The sequence below is a fragment of the Mercenaria mercenaria genome, chromosome 10 (assembly GCF_021730395.1).
Source record: "Mercenaria mercenaria strain notata chromosome 10, MADL_Memer_1, whole genome shotgun sequence".
Taxonomy (NCBI): domain Eukaryota; kingdom Metazoa; phylum Mollusca; class Bivalvia; order Venerida; family Veneridae; genus Mercenaria; species Mercenaria mercenaria.
This window is the reverse complement of record NC_069370.1, coordinates 1640195-1662040: the sequence shown is the minus strand read 5'-3', so window position 1 is coordinate 1662040 and position 21846 is coordinate 1640195. Positions and strand designations below refer to the sequence as shown.

Sequence of the window (21846 nt, the reverse complement as noted above, 5' to 3'; positions counted from 1 at the left end):
TTGCTGTGACCTTGACCTTTGACCAGAGAACCTTAAAGGCATCAGGGGTCCTCTACACACAAGACTACTATCCTAAGTTGACTGGTGGTGAGAGCGTTCCCTGACTATACAGCTGAAACCATTTTCAGTTTAGAGTCCACTGTAATCTTGACTTTTGCATGCTGGCCCCCTAAAACTGTAGGGACATCTAATGACCATAGGCCATCATCCTATAAAGTTTCATGACTGTAGGACAAAGAATTCCGGGTTAATGAGCTGGGGAAAAAATCCATCTCGAGGTCACTGTTACAAACTGACCTACTGACCGCAAAAACTAAAGGGTTAATTAATTGATCTCGAGCAATCATCCAAAGAAAAAATGACAATTTCAGGTCAAGGTGTTCTTCAGTTATTCAGTAGAAGCCGTTTTCAATCTCATGGTCAACGCAACCTTGACATATGACCTCCAAAATAATTGCAGTAATCTATTGACCACAGCCAATCCCTTAAGTTTGATGACTGTAGGCCAAAGCATTCTTACCTACTGAGCGGAAAACTGTTCCAGTCTCAACGTCACTGTGACCTTGACCTTTGACTCCAAAAAGGAGTCATCTACTGAACAAAAGCATTCATCTTATGAAGGTTGACCATTGTGAGACCAAGCATTCTCTAGTGATTGATTACAAACCAAATGTTCTACCAGCAGACAGACAGACAAACCAATACTAAGCAAAACAATACAGCCACTCAGACGAAGCGGAGCACGATAAAATTTGATTTTTACAGTACCAAGGATAACAAAAATACATTTATATTATTTTTCTTTATTTTGTTATTGTTTCATTCTGTGACTTGACAAACATGTACATTATAAATCAAATGTCTACCCTAGTTCCTCAACACAAATCACATACAATGGCACACAGAGAAAAAGGATCTGTTCCAACATAGCAGTATAACAGAACATATAAAAACAAAAACAATCAAACGCAGGCAGGGTTAATATTTGAATAAATTATTATCTTCAAGTATTTTTCAATTCTTGTTGGAAAATTACCAAAGGTAAAATTGTCATCAACATGACCGAAATGACAGAAATATTTTGTTTTCACACCTCAATTTAATGAACTAATTTTTTCAGAACATGGGACATCAAACGTGGACAAGAACTTTGTAAAAGTTCTATTTTCATCATCAAGAGGAAACCCCCTAATGCACATGAAACAAAAACAAGGTTTTAAGATCAAACTTGGTAATATTTCCCCAACAAATAGATATTTATCACTGACAAAAGTAGATAACTGGAACAGAACAGGCCCTATTTTTTTCCTGCAAGTATGCTGTCAGTTCCAGTCAACAGTTGCACTTTATGTGTGTTTAATACCAGAGGGGAAGAAAAGAATATCGTGGGCTGAGCGCGAAACTATTGTATTTCATAAATACAAGAACAGTTACAATTTGGTTATACAGAGCTCAAAGCTCAATATGAAACTGGGTATATACGTAATACAAACACACAAATGGCATTCTAAAGGAAAGAAGGCACCAAACAATTAAAAGATTTATATCAAGAAATAGAAATCCAATGGAAAAATACCCTTAAAGAATACCATGATGGAATAACATCTTTGAAAGGAATGCTAATTGTCTTGACAGCTTAATCCTAAATTTTTTAAATTATCAAATACCAAACTTACATTTGATTTTTTTTATTCATACAGATAAAGTGACTTTCCAGTTTTTGATGTGGAGGAAGACACAAGTGCCCTTCCATGCATTATTTCATCACAGTCGGGCACCTGGGTAGAACCACCAACCTTTCACGTGTCATGTGGATGGCTTCCACACATGAAGAATTCAACATTCCAAGTGAGGCTTGATTCCATATCGTGGAGGACCAAGTAGCCAGTGACCTTAACCATTCAGCCACGAAGTATATGCCCCCACCCCCATCCCCCAACACAAAACAAGGAGCTGCGTTCAATAAACGCTTGATGCACCCGGTGGCATCCTTGTCGATACAAAGCAACCCAAGTCCAAAACGAGGTCAAGGTCAAACTGAGGTCAGGTGATGTTTGAAGATGAGGAATGGTCACAGTTTACATCTGTATTAGTATCAATTCATTCTTGTAAGCAGTATTGATGCTAGACGAAACGGTCCCATTTGGTTAACCAAGAGATGGCCCAGCAACCTAAGTCCAAAATGAGGTCGAGGTCAAGGTCAAACTGAGGTCAGGTGATGTTTGAAGATGAGGAATGGTCACAGGTTACATCTGTATTAGTATCAATTCATTCTTGTAAGCGGTATTGATGCTAGATGAAACGGTCCCATTTGGTTAACCAAGAGATGGCCCATATAAAGCAACCCAAGTCCAAAATGAGGTCAAGGTCAAACCGAGGTCAGGCGATGTCTGAAGATGAGGAATGGTCACAGGTTACACCTGCATAAGTAATAAGTCATTCTAGTAAGGGGTATTGATGCTAGACGAAACGGTCCCATTTGGTTAATCTCATATGGACGGACGAACGAACGAACGGACAGGACAATCACTATATGCCTCCCGCATCAGTAGATGCCGGGGGCATAAAAATCATAAATGTTCAAAAATGTCACATCTTTGATATTAAACAGCTTTCATTGTGTGTCAGGCTTAAACTGTCCCCAGCATCATCCTGCATAAACTGCTACGTTGAAATGCATCCAAATTATCTGTGCCTGTTATATGTAATACAAGTACAATACCTAAATTTATCACACTGCCATTCAGACATATATCACACATACATTTAGACATGTATATATCACAATGACATTTAAATATATAATCTTTATAAGCAACAATGCATAGGATGGAGTGACAAATTAAGTTGTCATTTTAAATGCATACTTTGTAATATGTAAAGAAAGATTTACAAAGGTATAAACATTTACAGTCACTCAACACAATAGTACTATTTTCATGTAAAAATTAACATTGTATTTCATAAACAACTGACTTAACAGTCTACTTATCTGAGTGAATACAGCTAAACTAAACAAGAATGATGTAAATAGAGGATATTACATGAGTGTCTTTTCATATTGTATTTATTAAACGAGTTGAATAAAATAATAAAATGTGAGGCTCTGCCGAGAATTTTATCAATTTTATTGAACGCGTTTAATAAATTCAATATGGAAAGTCACAGATGTAATATTCTTTTTATCACATGTTAGCCTTTCACGTCAAAACACCAAAAATTCTACTTTCTTTTACTATAAAAAAAGTCAATTTGACCAACATTTCCTACACTATAAAAGACGTCAAAGCTTTATTACACTAGCGTATTATCGTTTTTATTTAATGGCTTTATTACACTCCTGCGACGTCAAACATGTGATAAACACTGTATAACACAGCCTGAATGCTGATGATGTCCAAAAGCTCACACCAAAATTGATACTTAAGTACACATGTTGTAACATAATATAGTAAAGAAGCCAAACTCAGAAAATAATCCTCAAGATCCAGAAGTAGCACATTCCATAAGATGTTACGATTATGACTAAAGACGAACTTGCGGTACAAGAAACTGTGACAGAGAATCAACCTGGACAGACGTATGGCTGACAGATGGTTGGACAGTTCAAACACTTGAGGCCTCCAAGGTCTGTGATACTGGGAGGATAGAAATATTAATTATTTTATATATCATTATACAAAGTTATCAGCCAACACCACAAATTCCACATATTCATTTCTGCAAAAAAATCTTTTTTCAGCAATTATAAAATTCAGTTACTACTGCATGTTCTGCACAGATACTGGTTATCTTATCCAATCAGGAAGCTGCAAAACTGACATGTGACAAATTTGTAAGAACTCATTGGACCATTTTATTGTACTTCTAAATTGTCATATATTATTTTTTAAAGTTTCTGACATGTATCAGATCACCATAACATATATCTGACATACATTTATAAAACTCATACCATAATTCATCAACAACATGGAACTACATTTTTGGACTACTTTATGAGTGGTTACTTCCTATTTGGTGTAAATAGTGCACAAATGCATATCTACCATATGTAAAAAAATACTGATCTCTTACATTCACAAACACTGAACACAAACTGGACGGATATCTATTAGTCTATCACAGATACTGATTATCAATACAATTTTATAATTATTCCCTTATATATACCATATTAATGAAATCCATTCATAAGAAACAATGCATGGGGTTAATACCATTGAAATTTCCACATATCACTGGTTCAGCATCCAACAGCTGACAAATAATAAGCGAAAAGACAAATTAATTTGTAGAACTTAAACAATAACTATGTTTCTAAAAAAATTAACAAGAGGGCTATATAGCCCTTAGTCCCTAACTTTTTGACCTTGAGAAGACAATGTCCAAAAGCTTTTCTGTTTTTTACCCTGGCTGCCCCTAAAAGGGTTCCAAGGTTGAGGAAGATCCAACAAGTGTTTGAAAGGATTTTTTATTTTAGCTATTGCGGATCCTAAGAGGGTACAAACAGAAGAACTAACTGAACAAACTTGAGAGAAATTCATACAGAATAACTATTTGGACAACTTGAGAGAGATTCATACAGAATAACTATTTGGACAACTTGAGATTCATACAGAATAACTATATGGACAACTTGAGAGAGATAATAAGTGGCGCAAAACTTTTAGTGAAGGATATTCAACTGAAGAAGAATTGTAAAATTTAATACGAATGTTTGGCGTTAATTCTGACCAATAAAGTTATTCTGCTAACAAGAGATGCAGGACGACCGCAGATGGATGCAGGATGACAGATCATCTGCCTATACTAATAACTCACCCTGAACCTTGTTCGGATGAGCTTGTTCAGGTGAGCTTAAAAACAACTTTTAAGGAAAGATTGTAAAAGCTCTGATGAGCTTAAAAAGTGACCTTAAAAGCAACTTCTAAGTAAAGACTATAAAAGCTCAGATGGACTTAAAAAAACTTTTAAGACTAAAAAAGCTCTGGTGAGCTTTAAAAAATCAACTTCTAAGTAGACAACATTAACATTTCAGGAAAAAGAAAATAAAATCTCACAATAAAAGATAAAAGTACATTGTACATTGTATTAAGTTGTAAGCTATAAACAAATCTTTGCATATGTAAACATCAGCAACAAAGGAAAAAAAGAACAAACACATTATATAATCATGTAAAGCTATAGAAAAGGTGTAAAGATAATGAGATCTAAAAACCTAAACAATCTGCACAAATAGTTTTTGGATTTCTTAAAATAGTTATTAGGATATAAAATAATTATAGAAAGAACTAGAGTTGAGTCCACTGGAACTGATGGCCCCAAATACTGTGCCATCCTCTAAACTGCACGCATACTGTGTCATCCTCTAAACAGCACACATACTGTGCCATCCTCTAAACAGCACACATACTGTGCCATCCTCTAAACAGCACACATACTGTGCCATCCTCTAAACAGCACACATACTGTGCCATCCTCTAAATAGCAAAGTTTTTTGTACAGACCATCTTCACATGAAGGATGATTGAATAAAAGCAAATTGTATTCAGATAAGATTGTGCATCTGAGCAACTTTGAATTCACTGCTTTAAAAAGTGTATACACACAATTTCTTTACTACAGCTTATTTTGTAAAATTAAGCAAGGGCCATAATTCTAGAAAAAATATTCACAGAAAAAAGTCCATTATTTATGGTCATCTTCACATGAAGGTCCTTCATCTATGAAACTTTCAAGCATTTCTTTTAAATAGTGTTTGAGTAGTAGGACACACAAGCTTTTTCTCTATATTCTATATAGCAAAACTATCAAAGGCCCATAACTGTGGTAAAAATAGTCACAGCATAAGTTCCTTTAAGGTCATCTGCACATCAAGTTTGTTCATCTGTGAAAGTTTAAACCAATTAAGGCTAATATTGTGGGCAGAGTTGGACACACAAGATATCGGGACGTATGCACAGACAAAACGTCGTACAGCAGCAACACTATTCCCCCCACACACCCCCTCTCCATAAATGTGGGGGCATAAATATGTTTCTAAGGCAATAATAAGATATTTCCTCCAACTGAAATTCAGGGAACTACAAAACAGTAAAATGCCCGAAGGCAGACCAATATCATTTAACACCGTACCAGTGCCAAACTGAAGTTCACAATGACACTTTGTCCCATAGACTCACAGTACAACATAAGAAATTTACATTTTTACATCAGTATGTTCTAAACTACACAATTAATTAAAACTTTCTTCTTCACTTTTTCTTAAGTTTATCACATGAATGGAGCATGAGAAATTTCAAAAATCTGTTTGTTCTTAACATACTCATAAAGATGTACTGCCAAACTTCATCCATTCGAACTTGGATAATTCAGACACCATCCTTTGCTCAAACTCATCATCAGGTCCCGGCAAAATATCTATATCATGAATATTTTTTAATGGCTCAACCTACTTATAACTCTAACAAATTTTGCTTGTCCCATTAAGTTCAAGCAAAAGAAGTGTGACTATATTACATTCAATTTTCTATATCATTAACCCTTACCATGATGGACATGATTGATTCTGCCTTTGCACTATTCGCCATTCAGTCAGAATCTTTTTGGTAAGCACCCCTTTTGACAGTTAATGGAACTGTCCAAATTGACAGATGGACAAAGTCATTATAGAAATTTAGCTGGGTAAGGGTTAAGGATAGGACTTCATGGGGTTTTCAGAACCTTGTAGGTACAGCCCCGTCACTTCAAACAGTAATCACTGTCAGTAAGTTTGGGGATTCAGAGCTTGTTGGAAAATATGTTTAAATAAAAAAGTATTAAATACTTTGGAAATATTCGTAGATAGAAGTTATGTCTGAACTGCTCAATACAAAATAACATCATAGTAAATTTTTGTTTTTCATTGTAAAGGCAGCCTTCAAGCGCCACTTGTGAAATTTAATGATAGTGATTGTCTCATGCCGATTCCATTGCCAATATAATCTTATTTTACATATGGAGGGCTGTACATAACTCATTCTTAATACGAGTTACTGCAGTTTTCCCTTCAACCCTCGATATGCTTTTAATGGAATGCATGCAAACTGAACATGCCTAATCTAAAATGCTTTCACATACAGGAGAAGTATTCATGTCTCACCCCCCATTTATCAAACTGACCCCACACATTTCCTTAGAGGATCACTAACAGACCCAAAAATTAATTTTATGAAGTGGAAAGTTTCAGACAATGCAAGACATTCTGCCTCGATGGTTTAACAGCTGGAAGGGGTTTTATGAATTATGGCATGTAAAAATTGCAAAGATATCTTAGGGGTAGGGTCTCTCAGGTGATTCTGCATGGCTACGTCCCAGCAGTCTGTCAGTATTGTTCGTAACATTTCCTAATAAATGCGTAACTTCTTGCATGTAGTAGTCAACTTTGCGTATTACAGCTTCACTGGGCATGTGTTCCTGTTTAACAACACCCCGCTCGTCTTTTATTGCACCGGCTCCTCTGATTGGTCGCTTCTGCTGACCTTGACCTTGAATGCTGTCCAGCGGCACTCGGGATTTCAGCTCACCAACATATTGCCTGAAAATAAGTAGTTTATCCACATATTTCATGACTATCTTCATCTGTTGCATGAAAATACTAGAACAGTAAACAAAATTTGAGCCGCGCCATGAGAAAACCAACATAGTGCTTTTGCGACCAGCATGGATCAAGACCAGCCTGCGCATCCACCCAGTCTGGTTTGGATCCATGCTGTTCGCTAAAGGTTTCTCTAATTGCAATAGGCTTTGAAAGCGAACAGCATGGATCCTGACCAGACTGCGCAGATGTGCAGGCTGGTCTGGATCCATGCTGGTCGAAAATGCACTACGTTGGTTTTCTCATGGCGCGGCTCATTTACCCTTTTAATGAGAGTTTTAAACTTCAAATGATTCAACAGAATATGTAAGTAGGATTCAAATTCAAACTTGTGAAATGTTTAAAACATTTCCTGTCAGATATTATCATACATAAAATGGGACTTAACATTTTATCCATTAATTATTTCCCAGTAAAGAACTACGCACACTGATGTCATTATGCTCTCTTATTTATCAATTTTAAATGTCAGAAATTTAAATGTAGATTTCACACTTAAAACTTTCAGTTTGCTGTTTATTTATTATATTGTTTAGGTTTTTGCATGCTTAAACACCTGATATACCACACATAGCTCATTGTTCAGATGTGTAGTAATGAAACCAAAGGGCGTAAACCTAGTGATTAAATATCTATACATCCAACAACAAACTGCTGTTTATCAGATAATAAAGAAGACCTGGATGTTTTCATTCTAATGCAATATTAATACATCAAAATAAAAATGTGTCTGTAAAACGTCTCTCCGTAGTTAAGAGTCAGTGTTGTTATATTTTCTGGTCCTTTGGGATCATGGGAGTCCATTCAATATATATGTAATAGAGTTCCGCTTAAGCTGGTGCTAGGGGGCGTGAGAGGTGTTGTCTCAATCAAACTGAGTCTGCTATTATTCTGCTTGGTTGCATTCTATGCTTCCAAAGGATTTTTTTACAGATTTTATTTACTATTATGAACCCCACATCAAATGCTGTAAAATTTGCTTTTTATCACAGAACATACAACACCTAATTTCCTTTTTAACTGAAAAAAAGATAAAGCCATGCTGAGATTGATATTAATTAACCATGCTGGTTGAAACACTGCATAGTTAAACATTTTATAGATGTAAATATATCCAAGAGGTTTTAATACAAACTTATAGCTTACTCCTCAATCCTATTACATTAATATGTTAAATGTTTGTATGAAATGCATATTTGGAAATAAATATTGTTTAAACCAAATATATTCAACATCATTATCAATGAGTAAGTTTAACATACATCATTTTCCTCACAACATCTTTGAAGTCTTCACATTGCTGCCTAGTTTCCATGATAATGCGTTGAACATGTTGCCACGCCCCTCTCTCCTCCATCAAGCATGACTCTGTTACATTACGGAGTTGCTGTTCCTGTTTAACCTGAGCTTTCAGTTTCTCTAGTTGTTCTACTGCCTGTAATACATACAGTTAGCAATCATTTCTCTGCCCCTTTTCAGGTATGTCTATCCACTTATCTATACACAGATCTTTCTGTGTATACATTCCAAAATCTTGTAGATCAAACTTTTTACCGGGTATTCACTAAAAGTCATATTAGGGGCCAAACAAAATCATTTGGACAAATCTGAGCAGGATCTACAAAGAAGATGCTACAGGCCAAGTTTGGCTGAGATAAATAAAAAGGTTCATGAGCAGTGATTTAATGGTTTTTCGATTTTCAGCTCTGGCGGCCTCTAGAAGCTGTAGAGTGGAACCATCAGAACAAAATTGAGGGAGGACCAAGCCAGGATGTTACAGACCAAGTTAAGTTTGCAGAAATTCTGACCAGCAGTTTTAGAAGAGATGTTTAAGTAAACATTTTATGATGAAGACTCGACCATCAGTTTTTACAAATAATTCTCCCATTACAAAGTTCAGGTGAGCTAGAAAGACAGGGAATCAAGCTCTCCAGCACAATAAAAAATAATGCACTGACCAGTTGCAGTTGTACTCCCATCTCTTGCATTTCTCCCTCCAGTCTGTCAGCATAGGCCTGTTCCAGTTCACCTACTGATATTTTAGCCTTGCTATGCCACCGTGCTATTGCATTCATCATCTTTTTTCTAGGTCCAAACAATCTGTCAAAAAGACAAACATGCTCACTTGTACTACAGATAATTCCTATTTCCCTGAGATCAAGAGGAAGTTAAATTTACTTGATTACTACTTACTTCTTGTCAAGATAGAGCTTGAATTGGATATTGAATCACTAACTGAGTGCGCCATGAGAAAACCAACATAGTGCGTTTGCGACCAGCATTAATCCAGACCAGCCTGCGCAAGCCTATTGCAATTAGAGAAACTGTTAGCGAACAGCATGGATCCTGACCAGACTGTCTGCGCAGGCTGGTTTGAATCCGTGCTGGTCGCAAACGCCCTATATTGGTTTTCTCATGGTGCAGCTCATTTCATTTTGATAAAAAAATACTTTGCAGTCTAAAGAAGAAAAGGTTTCTCGATTCTTATTTCCTTATTATCAGCGAGTGAAAGTAATGCTTTAATACCTAATTCCAAATTTCCTCGAAATCATTATCACTAAAAGAAAGGATTTCTTCGCTGATTTTCAATATCCTTGAAATCTTTTAGAGTGAGTGAAAGAAAAACTTACTAGATTCCAGTTTCCTTGAGACCATTTTCAGTGAGTGAAAGAAACACTTGATTCCAATTTCATTAAGACAATTAGTAGTTAGTAAAAGAAAAACATACTAGATTCCAACTTCCTCAAGTTCATTATCAGTAAGTAGAAGAAAAACGTACTTGATTCCTATTTCCTTGAGATCATTATCAGTGAGAGAAAGGAACACCTGTAGGTCCACATCTTGTTCATCAAATGTTGGTAAGTACTTTGACAACCCCAGCTGTTCCAAAAGGCTGGCAAGGTCTAGAGGCATTGAATCCTTCTGTAACAGAAATGATATGGACCTGCCATTATTTCAGTATGAAAGCTGGCCAGGCTGTAATTACCCAGACACTTCTTTAAACATTATTCAATGTACCTAGTAACCTTCATACTATTTCATTGACTAGTATGTGCCTTATATGTTACCTTTCAACTGTAGATAATCAATGACAATACTTCTCCTAAAGGATGGAAGACAAATTAAGATACAAGTTTGTTACGAAAATTAGTCATGTAAAGGGTGTAAGGAAAGATCATTCCCTCTGAAAACATGATCAGCATTGCAACAACACGGAAAGTAAGACATGTATTAATTTTGGTCATATTAAATGCTGATATGTTGACATACTGCTACAAAAGAAATTTGGTTAATTTCATATTTTCTTATTGGAGAATGAACTTTTTTCTCACCCTTCACACATTTCTTGGTAAGGATTTTTATGTTACAACTCAGATTCTAATAATACATTGAAAAGGGGTTTGTTTGAAGGAAAGGCCGCTGGCACAAAGTATAGAATTATGAAAGAGTAAAGTTTGTGTAATCTTCAAGAACTCACCATTTTTTCTATAAAAACAGCATTAGAAGAGGGTGGTGCCTCCTTCTGTATTTCTACATGCCCCTGTGATACTGCTGTAGGCGGCAACTGAGGGGCAACATGAGGGTACATTGATACAGCTGGAGGTCCTTGATGGGGGTACATATGATACTGGTTTACAACAGGTCCAAACCCTGGAGGAGGAACTGAAACTCTATTACCCTGATTGCCATGGTGACCACTTTGTGCACCCGCACTGTGTGGATTAGAATTCATTTGAGCTTTATATCCATCAGATGCTGTGTTTAACAGATTTAAAGCAGATACTGGTTGGACACTGGGATCTGCCACTGATATAATTGCTGAATCTGCAATAGCCGGACTCTGCTGAAGAAACTCCTTTGCTGGTCTTGGATCATAATTTTTAAGAGTATTTGCCACTTGTTCAATAAGTTCTGCTCCTGAAAAATGCTTTGGTTCATGATGACTGGATTTCTGTTCAACAGAAATGGGGTTGTGTGTCTGACGGTCTGCTTTTTGGCCATGTCCAGGATTGTGACCCTGAACAAGATGGTGACCTTGATAAGGGTTGTGACTTTGCCCACTAGGGTGAATTTCACCTGAATTATGACCTTGAACAGGATTGTGACCCTGACTTTGATTGTGAGAATGACCAGGATTGTGAAGTTGACCAGGATTATGTTCTTGACCAGGACTCTGACCTTGACTGGGACTGTGACCTTGACCTGTACTGTGACCTTTGTCAATAGTTTGACCTTGACCAGGAGGGTGAATTTCACCTTCATTGTGAACTTTACCAGGATTGTGACCTTCACCTGGATTGTGCATTGTGACCTTCAACTGTATCATCTGCTGAAGGACATGAAATATGTTCATGTTGTGGTGATTTTACATGTTTATGTTTGGGAAGGTATTCTGGTTTGATTGCAGCTTCTTTTTCATTGTCTTCAGTACCCTGATGATCCAAATTTGGAGTTTCAAAGTTAGTGTCTGGAACAGAATGAGAATTATGAACATTATCTATCCATTCCGAGACAGAATTCTTCATCACTTCTATCTCATTAACTTTTTCAGTTGTTAATCTTAATTCTTTTGATTTTTTGCTTTGCAGTTTTTTCTTTTCCATTTCACCCTTTTTATCAACATTTGGTTTAGTATCTGAATCTCCAGACTCCTTTTCTTTATTTTCACCGACATCTAACTTTTTTAAAGTCTGGGAAATTTGACTGGTTTCATGATTTTCCTCCAATCCCTCATCAGAAGAACTTTCTCCACTGTTGCCGTGGTGATGGGAATCTCCACATGATGACTCATGGGGAAATTCATCACTGTCCAGACTGTCCTCACGTCGGATTCCGAAAGCTGCAGCCAAGCCTCCACTGGACCCAGAGCTACTTTTGATGGTTAGGGCACCAGTCTTGGAGAATGCATTAGTATCATCTTCCAGTTCATTATAGTCTATAAACGGAATAGTTCATATAATTTAGGTGATCAAAATTACTGAAAAATATTCAAATAAACAATTATAAATAGCAACTGATCATTTGACAATGCACTGACATTTTACCTATCTAAAGTTAAGTAAGCAAAAACAGTTGATTAGTGCAGCAGCTGTTCAGCAATGATTTCTTTAAGAATCTGACACACAACTTCCAAGCTGTACTTTGGGGAGGACTTGGAAATGCATAAGACACTAGTTAATAAATATGCCCCTACTCACAATTACAGGTGTCATAAATTATCAATTCATTTTCATAAATATAAAGCCAAGATAGTAACCAATATAACATATATGTACATCAATATAATCTTGAAAAGTATTCACACCTCAGGTAGTTAAAAAAGTTCATTTTCTTTCTAGAAATAAGTTAGCTACTAGTTAATTTCCATGACAAAAATGACAGCAACAATGGTATGCAAACACAAAATGCTTTGAGTGCATTTGCGACCAGCATGGATCCAGACCAGCCTGCGCATCCACGTAGTCTGGTCAGGATCCATGCTGTTCACTTTCAAAGCCTATTGCAGTTAGAGAAAACTTTAGCGAACAGCATGGATCCTGAGCAGACTGCACAGATGCGCAGGCTGGTCTGGATCCATGCTGGTTGCAAATGCACTATGTTGGTTTTCTCATGGTGCAGCTCATATTACTATAAATAAACCAGTTACCTCTGCTACCCGAACTATCTAGTTTATAGTCCTCAGGGTTTATAGGTGAAGTCACGTCTCTGTACGACAGTTTCTGAGGCTGCTCTGTACTTGTTTCGTCTGGGAATGTGACATAGCCCTTGGGCACTTCTCCTTCTGGAATATTACATCAATCTACATTTATTTCACAAAATCCACTATTGAAATATGCTAATACCTACTGAAATGTGTCTTAAATTTCAATGTCAGCCACCGAAATATGAAATATATTTTTCATGTTTTGCTTGGAAAAACTGTGTTCAAACTATAAGATTCTCATGTTTATCACTCAACATGAACTAACACTATTATAAGAAACATATCCAACGCATTTTAACTTTATTTATTTATTCTGTTGGGTTTAATGTCGCACCGACACAATTATAGGTCATATGGCAAATTTCCTGCTTTGATGGTGCAGGAAGACCCCAGGTGCCCCTCCGTGCATTATTTCATCACGTGTGAGCACATGGGTAGAACAACCAACCTTCTGTAAGCCAGCTGGATGGCTTCCTCACATGAAGAATTCAATGCCCGAGTGAGGCTCGAACCCGCATCGATGAGTGACAAGTGATTTTAAGTCAGCGACCTTAACAACTTGGCCATGGAGGCCCCCCTTTTAACTTTAGTGGAAAAATTTACAGAAGATGATTATCATGTGAAGCAGCCAGTGAACGAGTTTTCAATCCAGCTGTAGTTGACCTCCACTTCAGCAACACAGTTTTGCAGAATACAAAGTAATTAACTATGACAAGTAGAAACATACCTGGCACCTTCTGTTGAGGTGCATCTCTAGTTCTATTAATCAAGCGGGCTATAGCTTGAGGCCCATCCATAATGCTTGGACCTCCACCTACTGCCTTTCCCCTACCACCTCGCATATTCTTGTTCCGTCGAGAGAATGTATCATCAGAAGAACTCAATTCTGGTTCTAGACCTGATATTGCAAAGCATTTAAGGTTTAACTCTCTTAAAAATAACTTCTTTCATTACTGTCTACAACAGGATAATAACTTCAACAGAGAAAACTTTTTTTATTCAATTAATTAAATACTGAATTTATCCAAAGGGAAATCCACTGTTCAGAGACTCTATGTTCAATCTATTTTATTCCACTGACATTTTGGCCTCATGACCTTTGTCAAAATGACAAAACTACATGGACATGGAATTTTCTACAAATTGGCATTCTTTATTATACAAAATACAAAAAAAAAATCATTTTGATAAATGCCATAAGGTGGAGACATTAATGGAATAGAATAGAGTGAAACTAGAGCTATCACTAAAGGTGATGAATGTACCCCCCGCATGCACTGACACAGTACATTGCAATTTGACACACACAAGACTGCATAATTATGTGGACTGTGTGTATATAGACTGTATGTATACAGTATAGTAACAAAAAACAAAGTCCCATAACTATGCAGAATATTTATCCAAAAGAATGTAACATGCACCATGCACAACTAGGGTTGGTACTGATCACTTGTGTGAAGTTTCATTAAATTGTGTGCAAGGGTTTGGTAGATTAGGCACGCACAAGATTGCATATGCAGACTATGTACATAGTATGTTAACAAGAAACAAAGTCCCATAATTCTGCAATTTTTGTAGTTGAAAGAACCTAACATAACCCATGCACAACTACTGTTGTTACTGATCACTTGTGTGATGTTTCATTAAATTGTGTCAAGGGGATGAGGAGAGATGGTGCACACAAGATTGTGTCTATATATATATAGTATAGTAACAAAAAAACAAAGTCCCATAACTCTGCAAATTTTTTTTCTGAAAGAACCTAACATGCCCCATGCACAACTACTGTTGTTACTGATCACTTGTGTGAAGTTTCATTAAATTGTGTCAAGGGGATGAGGAGAGATGGTGCGCACAAGATTGTGTCTATGTATATAGTATAGTAACAAAAAAAACAAAGTCCCATAACTCTGCAAATTTTTTTTCTAAAAGAACCTAACATGCCCCATGCACAACTACTGTTGGTACTGATCACTTGTGTGAAGTTTCATTAAATTGTGTCAAGGGGATGAGGAGAGATGGTGCGCACAAGATTGTGTCTATGTATATAGAATAGTAACGAAAAAACAAAGTCCCATAACTCTGTAAATTGTTTTTCTAAAAGAACCTAACATGCCCCATGCACAACTACTGTTGGTACTGATCACTTGTGTGAAGTTTCATTAAATTCTGTCAAGGGGATAAGGAGAGATGGTGCGCACAAGATTGCGTCTACGGACAGACAGACAGACGGACAGACAACCTGAAACCAGTATACCCCCCCTTACAACTTTGTTGTCGGGGGGGGTACAAAAAAACTAGAGTCCTTAATTTATAAAAATTACAGCTTTACCTGTCCAACTTACACATTAGCATGTAAATTAATTTGGTGAAACCGGGAAAATAATCACTTTCATTTTGCTTCTCTGTATATATGAAACAGGTATCTGATATTTGTCCTGCAAATTACTCTGTGGAAAGTACCTACCAAGGAATAAGTCTCTACCAGCTAAGTTGAAGCATCATTTTTTTAAGAAACTTAAAACCACCTTATAAGTATGAAATATACAAATGCTGAGAAACAGTGTACATATCTGCCTCTACCAGCAGGGATATAATTGGCATCACATGATTGCCTATAAGACAGACACAGACTATATACCTGCCTCTACCAGCAGGGATATAATTGGCATCACATGATTGCCTATAAGACTGACAACAGTCTATATACCTGCCTCTACCAGCAGGGATACAATTGGCATCACATGATTGCCTATAAGACTGACACATACTACATACCTGCCTCTACCAGCAGGGATATAATTGGCCTCACATGATTGCCTATAAGACTGACACAGACTACATACCTGCCTCTACCAGCAGGGATATAATTGGCATCACATGATTGCCTATAAGACTGACACATACTACATACCTGCCTCTACCAGCAGGGATATAATTGGCATCACATGATTGCCTATAAGACTGACACAGACTACATACCTGCCTCTACCAGCAGGGATATAATTGGCATCACATGATTGCCTATAAGACTGACACAGTCTACATACCTGCCTCTATCTACATAGATGTGATCAGCTTAAAATGGTTTGTGTGTAGCACTGACATGACAAGGTCTACATACCTGCCTCTGCCCGCAGAGATGTGATTGGCATCACATGGTTGTCTATAAGACTGACAATCTTCATGTTGCCAGTGATGAGAGCCAGGGACCTTGCTGTGTCACCATTGTAGGCTTTAGCATTCACATTCACACCCTGCAAAAAATTATGTACAAAAAATAGGTCTTTTTCCCACAGCAATACTGCATCCTTGCTGTAATTAAGCATGTTCCTTTTTAAATTCACCAGAAGTAATACATAATTTAATGCAGGTCTCACAACTTCAGTTTTTCCACATTCCTCTAGCATCTTTAACATTGTAGTATACCAGTGATAGACATCAACAAGTGTACTACAACACAAAGGGTTCTGAATTTTGAATTAAGGACAGTTCTGTAAAGAGTAAAAAAAGAAACATAAACACAAACTGGTAATTAAAATAAACTAGAAATACATTATGCATGCCCACTGGCAGAATGTCGTGACCGCCAGCACCTTTGGCCTTAAGTGTGACCTTGACCTTAGACCTAGGAACCTGGTTCTTGCGCACGACACTCTGTCTTATAATGGTGAACACTCATGCCAAGTTACATCAAAATCACACCTTGCATGAAGAAGAAATGCTCCGGACAAACTTCAATTTGACCTTTGAACTCCAACTGTGACCTTGACCTTTGAGATGGGAACATGGGGTTTGCGCATGACACTCTTTCTCATTGAGGTAAACATTCATGCCAAATATAAACAAGATTGGTCCATGCATGTCAAAGTTATGGTCCGGACAAAATCGGACAGACACAGGCACATGCACCGACCGACCAAAAGTGACAACTATATCGAGCTCACCGCAAGTGGGCTCCAAATACCACTGAATCTGAACTTACAAATTCAACATCGGCAAGAGTAAAAATAGACTTACATGCTGCAGAAAGAGCTGTACGATTATCTCATGGCCCTCAGCTGCTGCTTCCATAAATGGTGTCATTCCCATACTGGGTTCCCTATAACATATCATCACATAACTGTCACTATGGAAAACAATTTGTATAGCAGTACCCTTTTTCAAATAGGTCAGTTAACCCATACCATGCTGGACACTTGATTTTGCCTTTGCGACCAGTGAAGATCATGATCAGCCTGCACATCCATGCAGTCTGACCATGATCTGCACTGTTCGCTATTCAGCCAGTATCTTTTTGGTAAGCACCCCTTTTAACAGTAAATGGTACTGTCCAAATTGAAAGATGGACCAGTTCATTATAGAAATTTAGCACGGTAAGGGTTAATGTAATGCTGCTAGTCGACAAGAGAGACTTAAGAATTACAAAAGCGATTGCAGCAGGATGGCTTCTCCAAATGAAAATATACAAATGTAGGTATGCTAAAACTAACAGTGATTCTATGCATTTTTCTGAGAAGTGAGATCATACCAGTATATGTTTCCTTACAGGACCTAGCTGTAACTGTTAATGCAAGACATTTAAATCATATTGACTTATCAACTTCATTTATACAGGACTTTATCCAAACTTTTCTGAAAGCATCTTGCAATGTTTGCATAAATACACAAAGTTTATTATTTCTAAATTCCTTAAAGGAGGCTATATGTCACTGTATTTCTACTCAACTACAAGATTACTGTCATTCGCAAAACCTCATATAAAAATCTTTCTGAGAAACTATAACATGACGTTACAGGTTTGGAGAAAAAAAACTATTATTAAATTACTTACACTGCATTCATGTTAGCTCCCTGTTTCAGCAAGAAGCATACCATGTTTTGATGTCCGGAGTATGTGGCATGAAACAAGGCAGTCCAACCTCGTGCATCCCGGCACTCCAGTTCAGCTCCTTGCTAAATAAAAGAAAGAACATGTTCTACAGTCATTAGTTCTTTGTTCTACTATAATGAGTCCTCTGGCAAAACATATGAAGAAAGAGTAAGCATTATTTCAAAGTATATTAGTAGGATTTATTTATTTTATTTTAAAATCCAAAAATATATAATATCTATTCTACCGTATCTCACTGGAGTAAAAAGGTTCAATTACTTTTTTTTAATTATCACCACTTGATACCTATTTGTCTTAACCTTTAGCCTGCTGCCGGCAAGTGATTCTGCCTTTGCGGCCAGTGCAGACCAAGATCAGCCTACCTTCAGGCTGATCATGATCTGCACTGTTTGCTATTCAGTCAGTAAATTTTAAGTGAACACCCTTTTGAATAAGAAGTGGTACTGCCCAAATTGAAAGATGGACCAGTCCATTTTAGAAATTTAGCAGGGTAAGGGTTAATGGGCTAATTTGAAAAATTTCTTTACTGTTCTATAACAAGAATCCAATAATTCTACTAAAATGCAAACAGTAAGCAGTCGCTCCACAGTGTCATTTTCAAATCAGTACTTACACTGCAAAGCAGTCGCCCAACTCTGTCATTGCCGCAACTTGCTGCTAACATTAAAGACGTCTCTTTTTTCTGGTTTCGCAGGTTGACACTGGCCCCTTGCTCTAACAGAAGACTAACTATCGACTCATGACCAATGTAGCAGGCATACATTAAAGCAGTCCAACCACCTTTGTTGATATGATCAATATCAACTTCTCCTCTGTATAGGAAATATAAATATATAATGAAATTTTATTGTTTAAATTAAAACACAATTTGGAATAAAATGACAGTCCTGACACCAGAGCATTATAATTAATATTGTGCCAGATTTTTATTCAAGAAGGAAAATCAAATACACTGACACTTTTTAGCTGGGTTTAATGTCACACCAACACTGCTTCCATAAATGGTGTCATTTTCCAGCTGTTGATGGTTAAGGTAGACACTGACCTGTGCTACTCCAGGCATCATTTCAGACAGGAGCTGGTGCCTTAGTAAAACTAGCGACCTGTATATCAGCTGGATGGCTTCTTCACACCACAGAATTCATCATCCAAGCAAGGTTTCAAACCTACAGCATTGAGAGGCAAGTGACTGGAAGTCAGCCACCTTAACCAATCAGACACAGAGGCTTCTAATACCTTAATTCACTAAACCTGTCCCACAACATACTTGGTTGGCCCAACTTTTTTAACTATCTTTATAAATTCAGATGACTACCGAACAGAGAAATTGCAAAAAGTAAAGAAAGAAAATTCTTGCCGCAGTAACTTTTACATCAGTGAACATTACCAAAATCAATTTTCTCTAGATTAAAGTGGTATTCTAATCTAAATTCTTTTTAAGAAATACATTCACCTGGTAATATGTGCCTTTACACAATCATACAAGCCAAGACTGGATGCTGTATGTAGATCAAGTGGTATGGGTTCAAATTCTTCCTTGGATCCCTTGTTGCCCTTCCATACTGACAGACTTCTGTTAAGGAGCTCATTCTCCGAGGTATCATCTGAGCCCTCTGTCTCGGCCATTGTTTAAACCTGAAAAACATGCGAACAATCCTATAAAATATGATGATCCAGTTTCATCAAAAATGTTAGTAGCGTGACATTCATCTGATATCTCTATCATGTCATGATGACTGTGACAATTCTTTGCGAAAAACTGTAATATTTTCTTACTGGGACTATATTTAATAACAGCTATTTTTCACTTGTATTGCAGGGGTCTCGCTAGGTCCAATTTTTGGGAGAAGTCATTTCTCCCTCAAGCTGATTTAGGGAGAACTGGGGAGACTTTAGGGAGAAGTAGGAAGACTGCATCGATTTTTTATTTCTACCTCAATGCCTTGAAGTGATTCAAAAGGTAGCCATAATTTTCTTGTTTCTAGATAAAAAACCTTTGATGTGAACCATTCATTTTCTTAGTTACAGCATGCCTTTTTCCATACAGTGTCAGATTATTGTTTCATTTCAAAATTCTGAAAAACAGTTGTATTAAAAAATTCAAGCCGATGCTGTAAATCAAACCCGCCAATTTTTGGTGCTATATCTTGTAAGAATAAAAGGATGAAAGGGTTTATTATTAACACCAAGTCACCATTTTGGTGAACAGTATCTCGCTTGAATAAAACTGAAAGTAAAATGTGAAACCTAGAAATACATATTTAAATCAATTCATCAATGAAAGTCAATTTTACGTAGTTAATACTTTACATGTCATTCTTTTACCATGGATACCAAGTAATTGTGTACAATTCCAATTAAGCGCATGGTTAATCATTAATTTCTTTATAGAATGTTGCTTTTTGCATTAGCACATGTTAACAATTAAACGCAAAGTGTCAAAGACGTAACCGTGGCGCTAATTGGCTGAATACAATTGCCTCTGGTATAATTGACAATTTGATTCACTTTCACACTTCTTGCGAAAATCTCCCAAGTACCTGATCGGAGCTTAAATTATGCTACCGGTATGTACCGGTGTGTGTATGTGTTACAGTGTATTCAACACCCATTTTGATATTGTGCAAAATGTCAAGCGGTAAATGAGTGTGGATAAAAAAAATTTGGGAGACATGAATTTCACTTCAAGCTAAGTTAGATTTGAGCAAAGTTTGAAGCTCCAAAGCAACTATTTCGCCCAAGTCGCCCCCTCGCGAGACCCCTGTATTGTTCTCATTACTTGTTAAATTTGCTCTACTATTTCCGCAAATAACACAGATTTATGAAAAACATTATAATTATTAAACAATAAAAACATTCAATGTGGCTCTAACTAAGAGCAAATTATAAATATATTTACCAACATGTATGTAATTACGGCTGTTCAAACAACTTAATACTGCAGCCATTTCCCCCCGAAATTATCATGTACATGGTAATATAGAAATAGCATATCAATAACCAGACCTCTAGTCAGCCCATATACAGGTTGGGTTGTCTAGAGTCAAGAATCTGGACCCCGGTTACCAGACACCTAGATGCTTCCAATTCACATTGGTCTTGAAAGGTTTACAACATCAATTACTTGCAATTATTTCATTTATATAATAGCATGCTGTTTGTACATCCTGTTCAAGCATATTTCCAAACTCAGAACATTTTCATGTGAGTGCTACCTTCTACTATCCGAAACACCCTACCCGAAATGCACTCACTATAAACTTGGGCCGTGATCTACCAAACATATCAACTATTCTCTACCAGCAACGGATGCAGTAATAGAAGACATTTATTACACTTGAAAATAATTTACTTTTGAACTCGAAAATTGTTCCAATTCCCAATAAAATTGGGGTTTCATAAATTTGACATTTCCCTGCTGGTTGTGTTTGATTTATTTAGCACAAGTTCTTGAGTGAAATCGAGTACACAAAAATATAAAACTTCGATAGCCTGGAAATAAAAGACATATCCAGAAAATATGATTTATTGCGATAGTTTTCTGGAAAAAGTAGAAATTTGCTGGAAAGTTTAGAACTCCTGAAATGACCAGTCTTCATTTGAAAA

General features: G+C 36.8%; 1 protein-coding gene across 1 annotated transcript; it reads right to left on the bottom strand.

Annotated features, from left to right (window-relative positions):
• Positions 1–4764: 4764 nt before the first annotated feature.
• LOC123559928 (ankyrin repeat and SAM domain-containing protein 3-like) lies at positions 4765–21678 on the bottom strand. The gene is given in 14 exon segments (XM_045352094.2): positions 4765–7579; positions 8902–9074; positions 9598–9739; positions 10419–10561; positions 11118–11944; positions 11946–12575; positions 13287–13421; positions 14071–14241; positions 16471–16603; positions 17367–17448; positions 18181–18302; positions 18854–19052; positions 19694–19875; positions 21593–21678. Coding segments are annotated over 13 exon segments (3195 nt in total). The 5' UTR covers positions 19867–19875; positions 21593–21678; the 3' UTR covers positions 4765–7314.
• Positions 21679–21846: the final 168 nt, after the last annotated feature.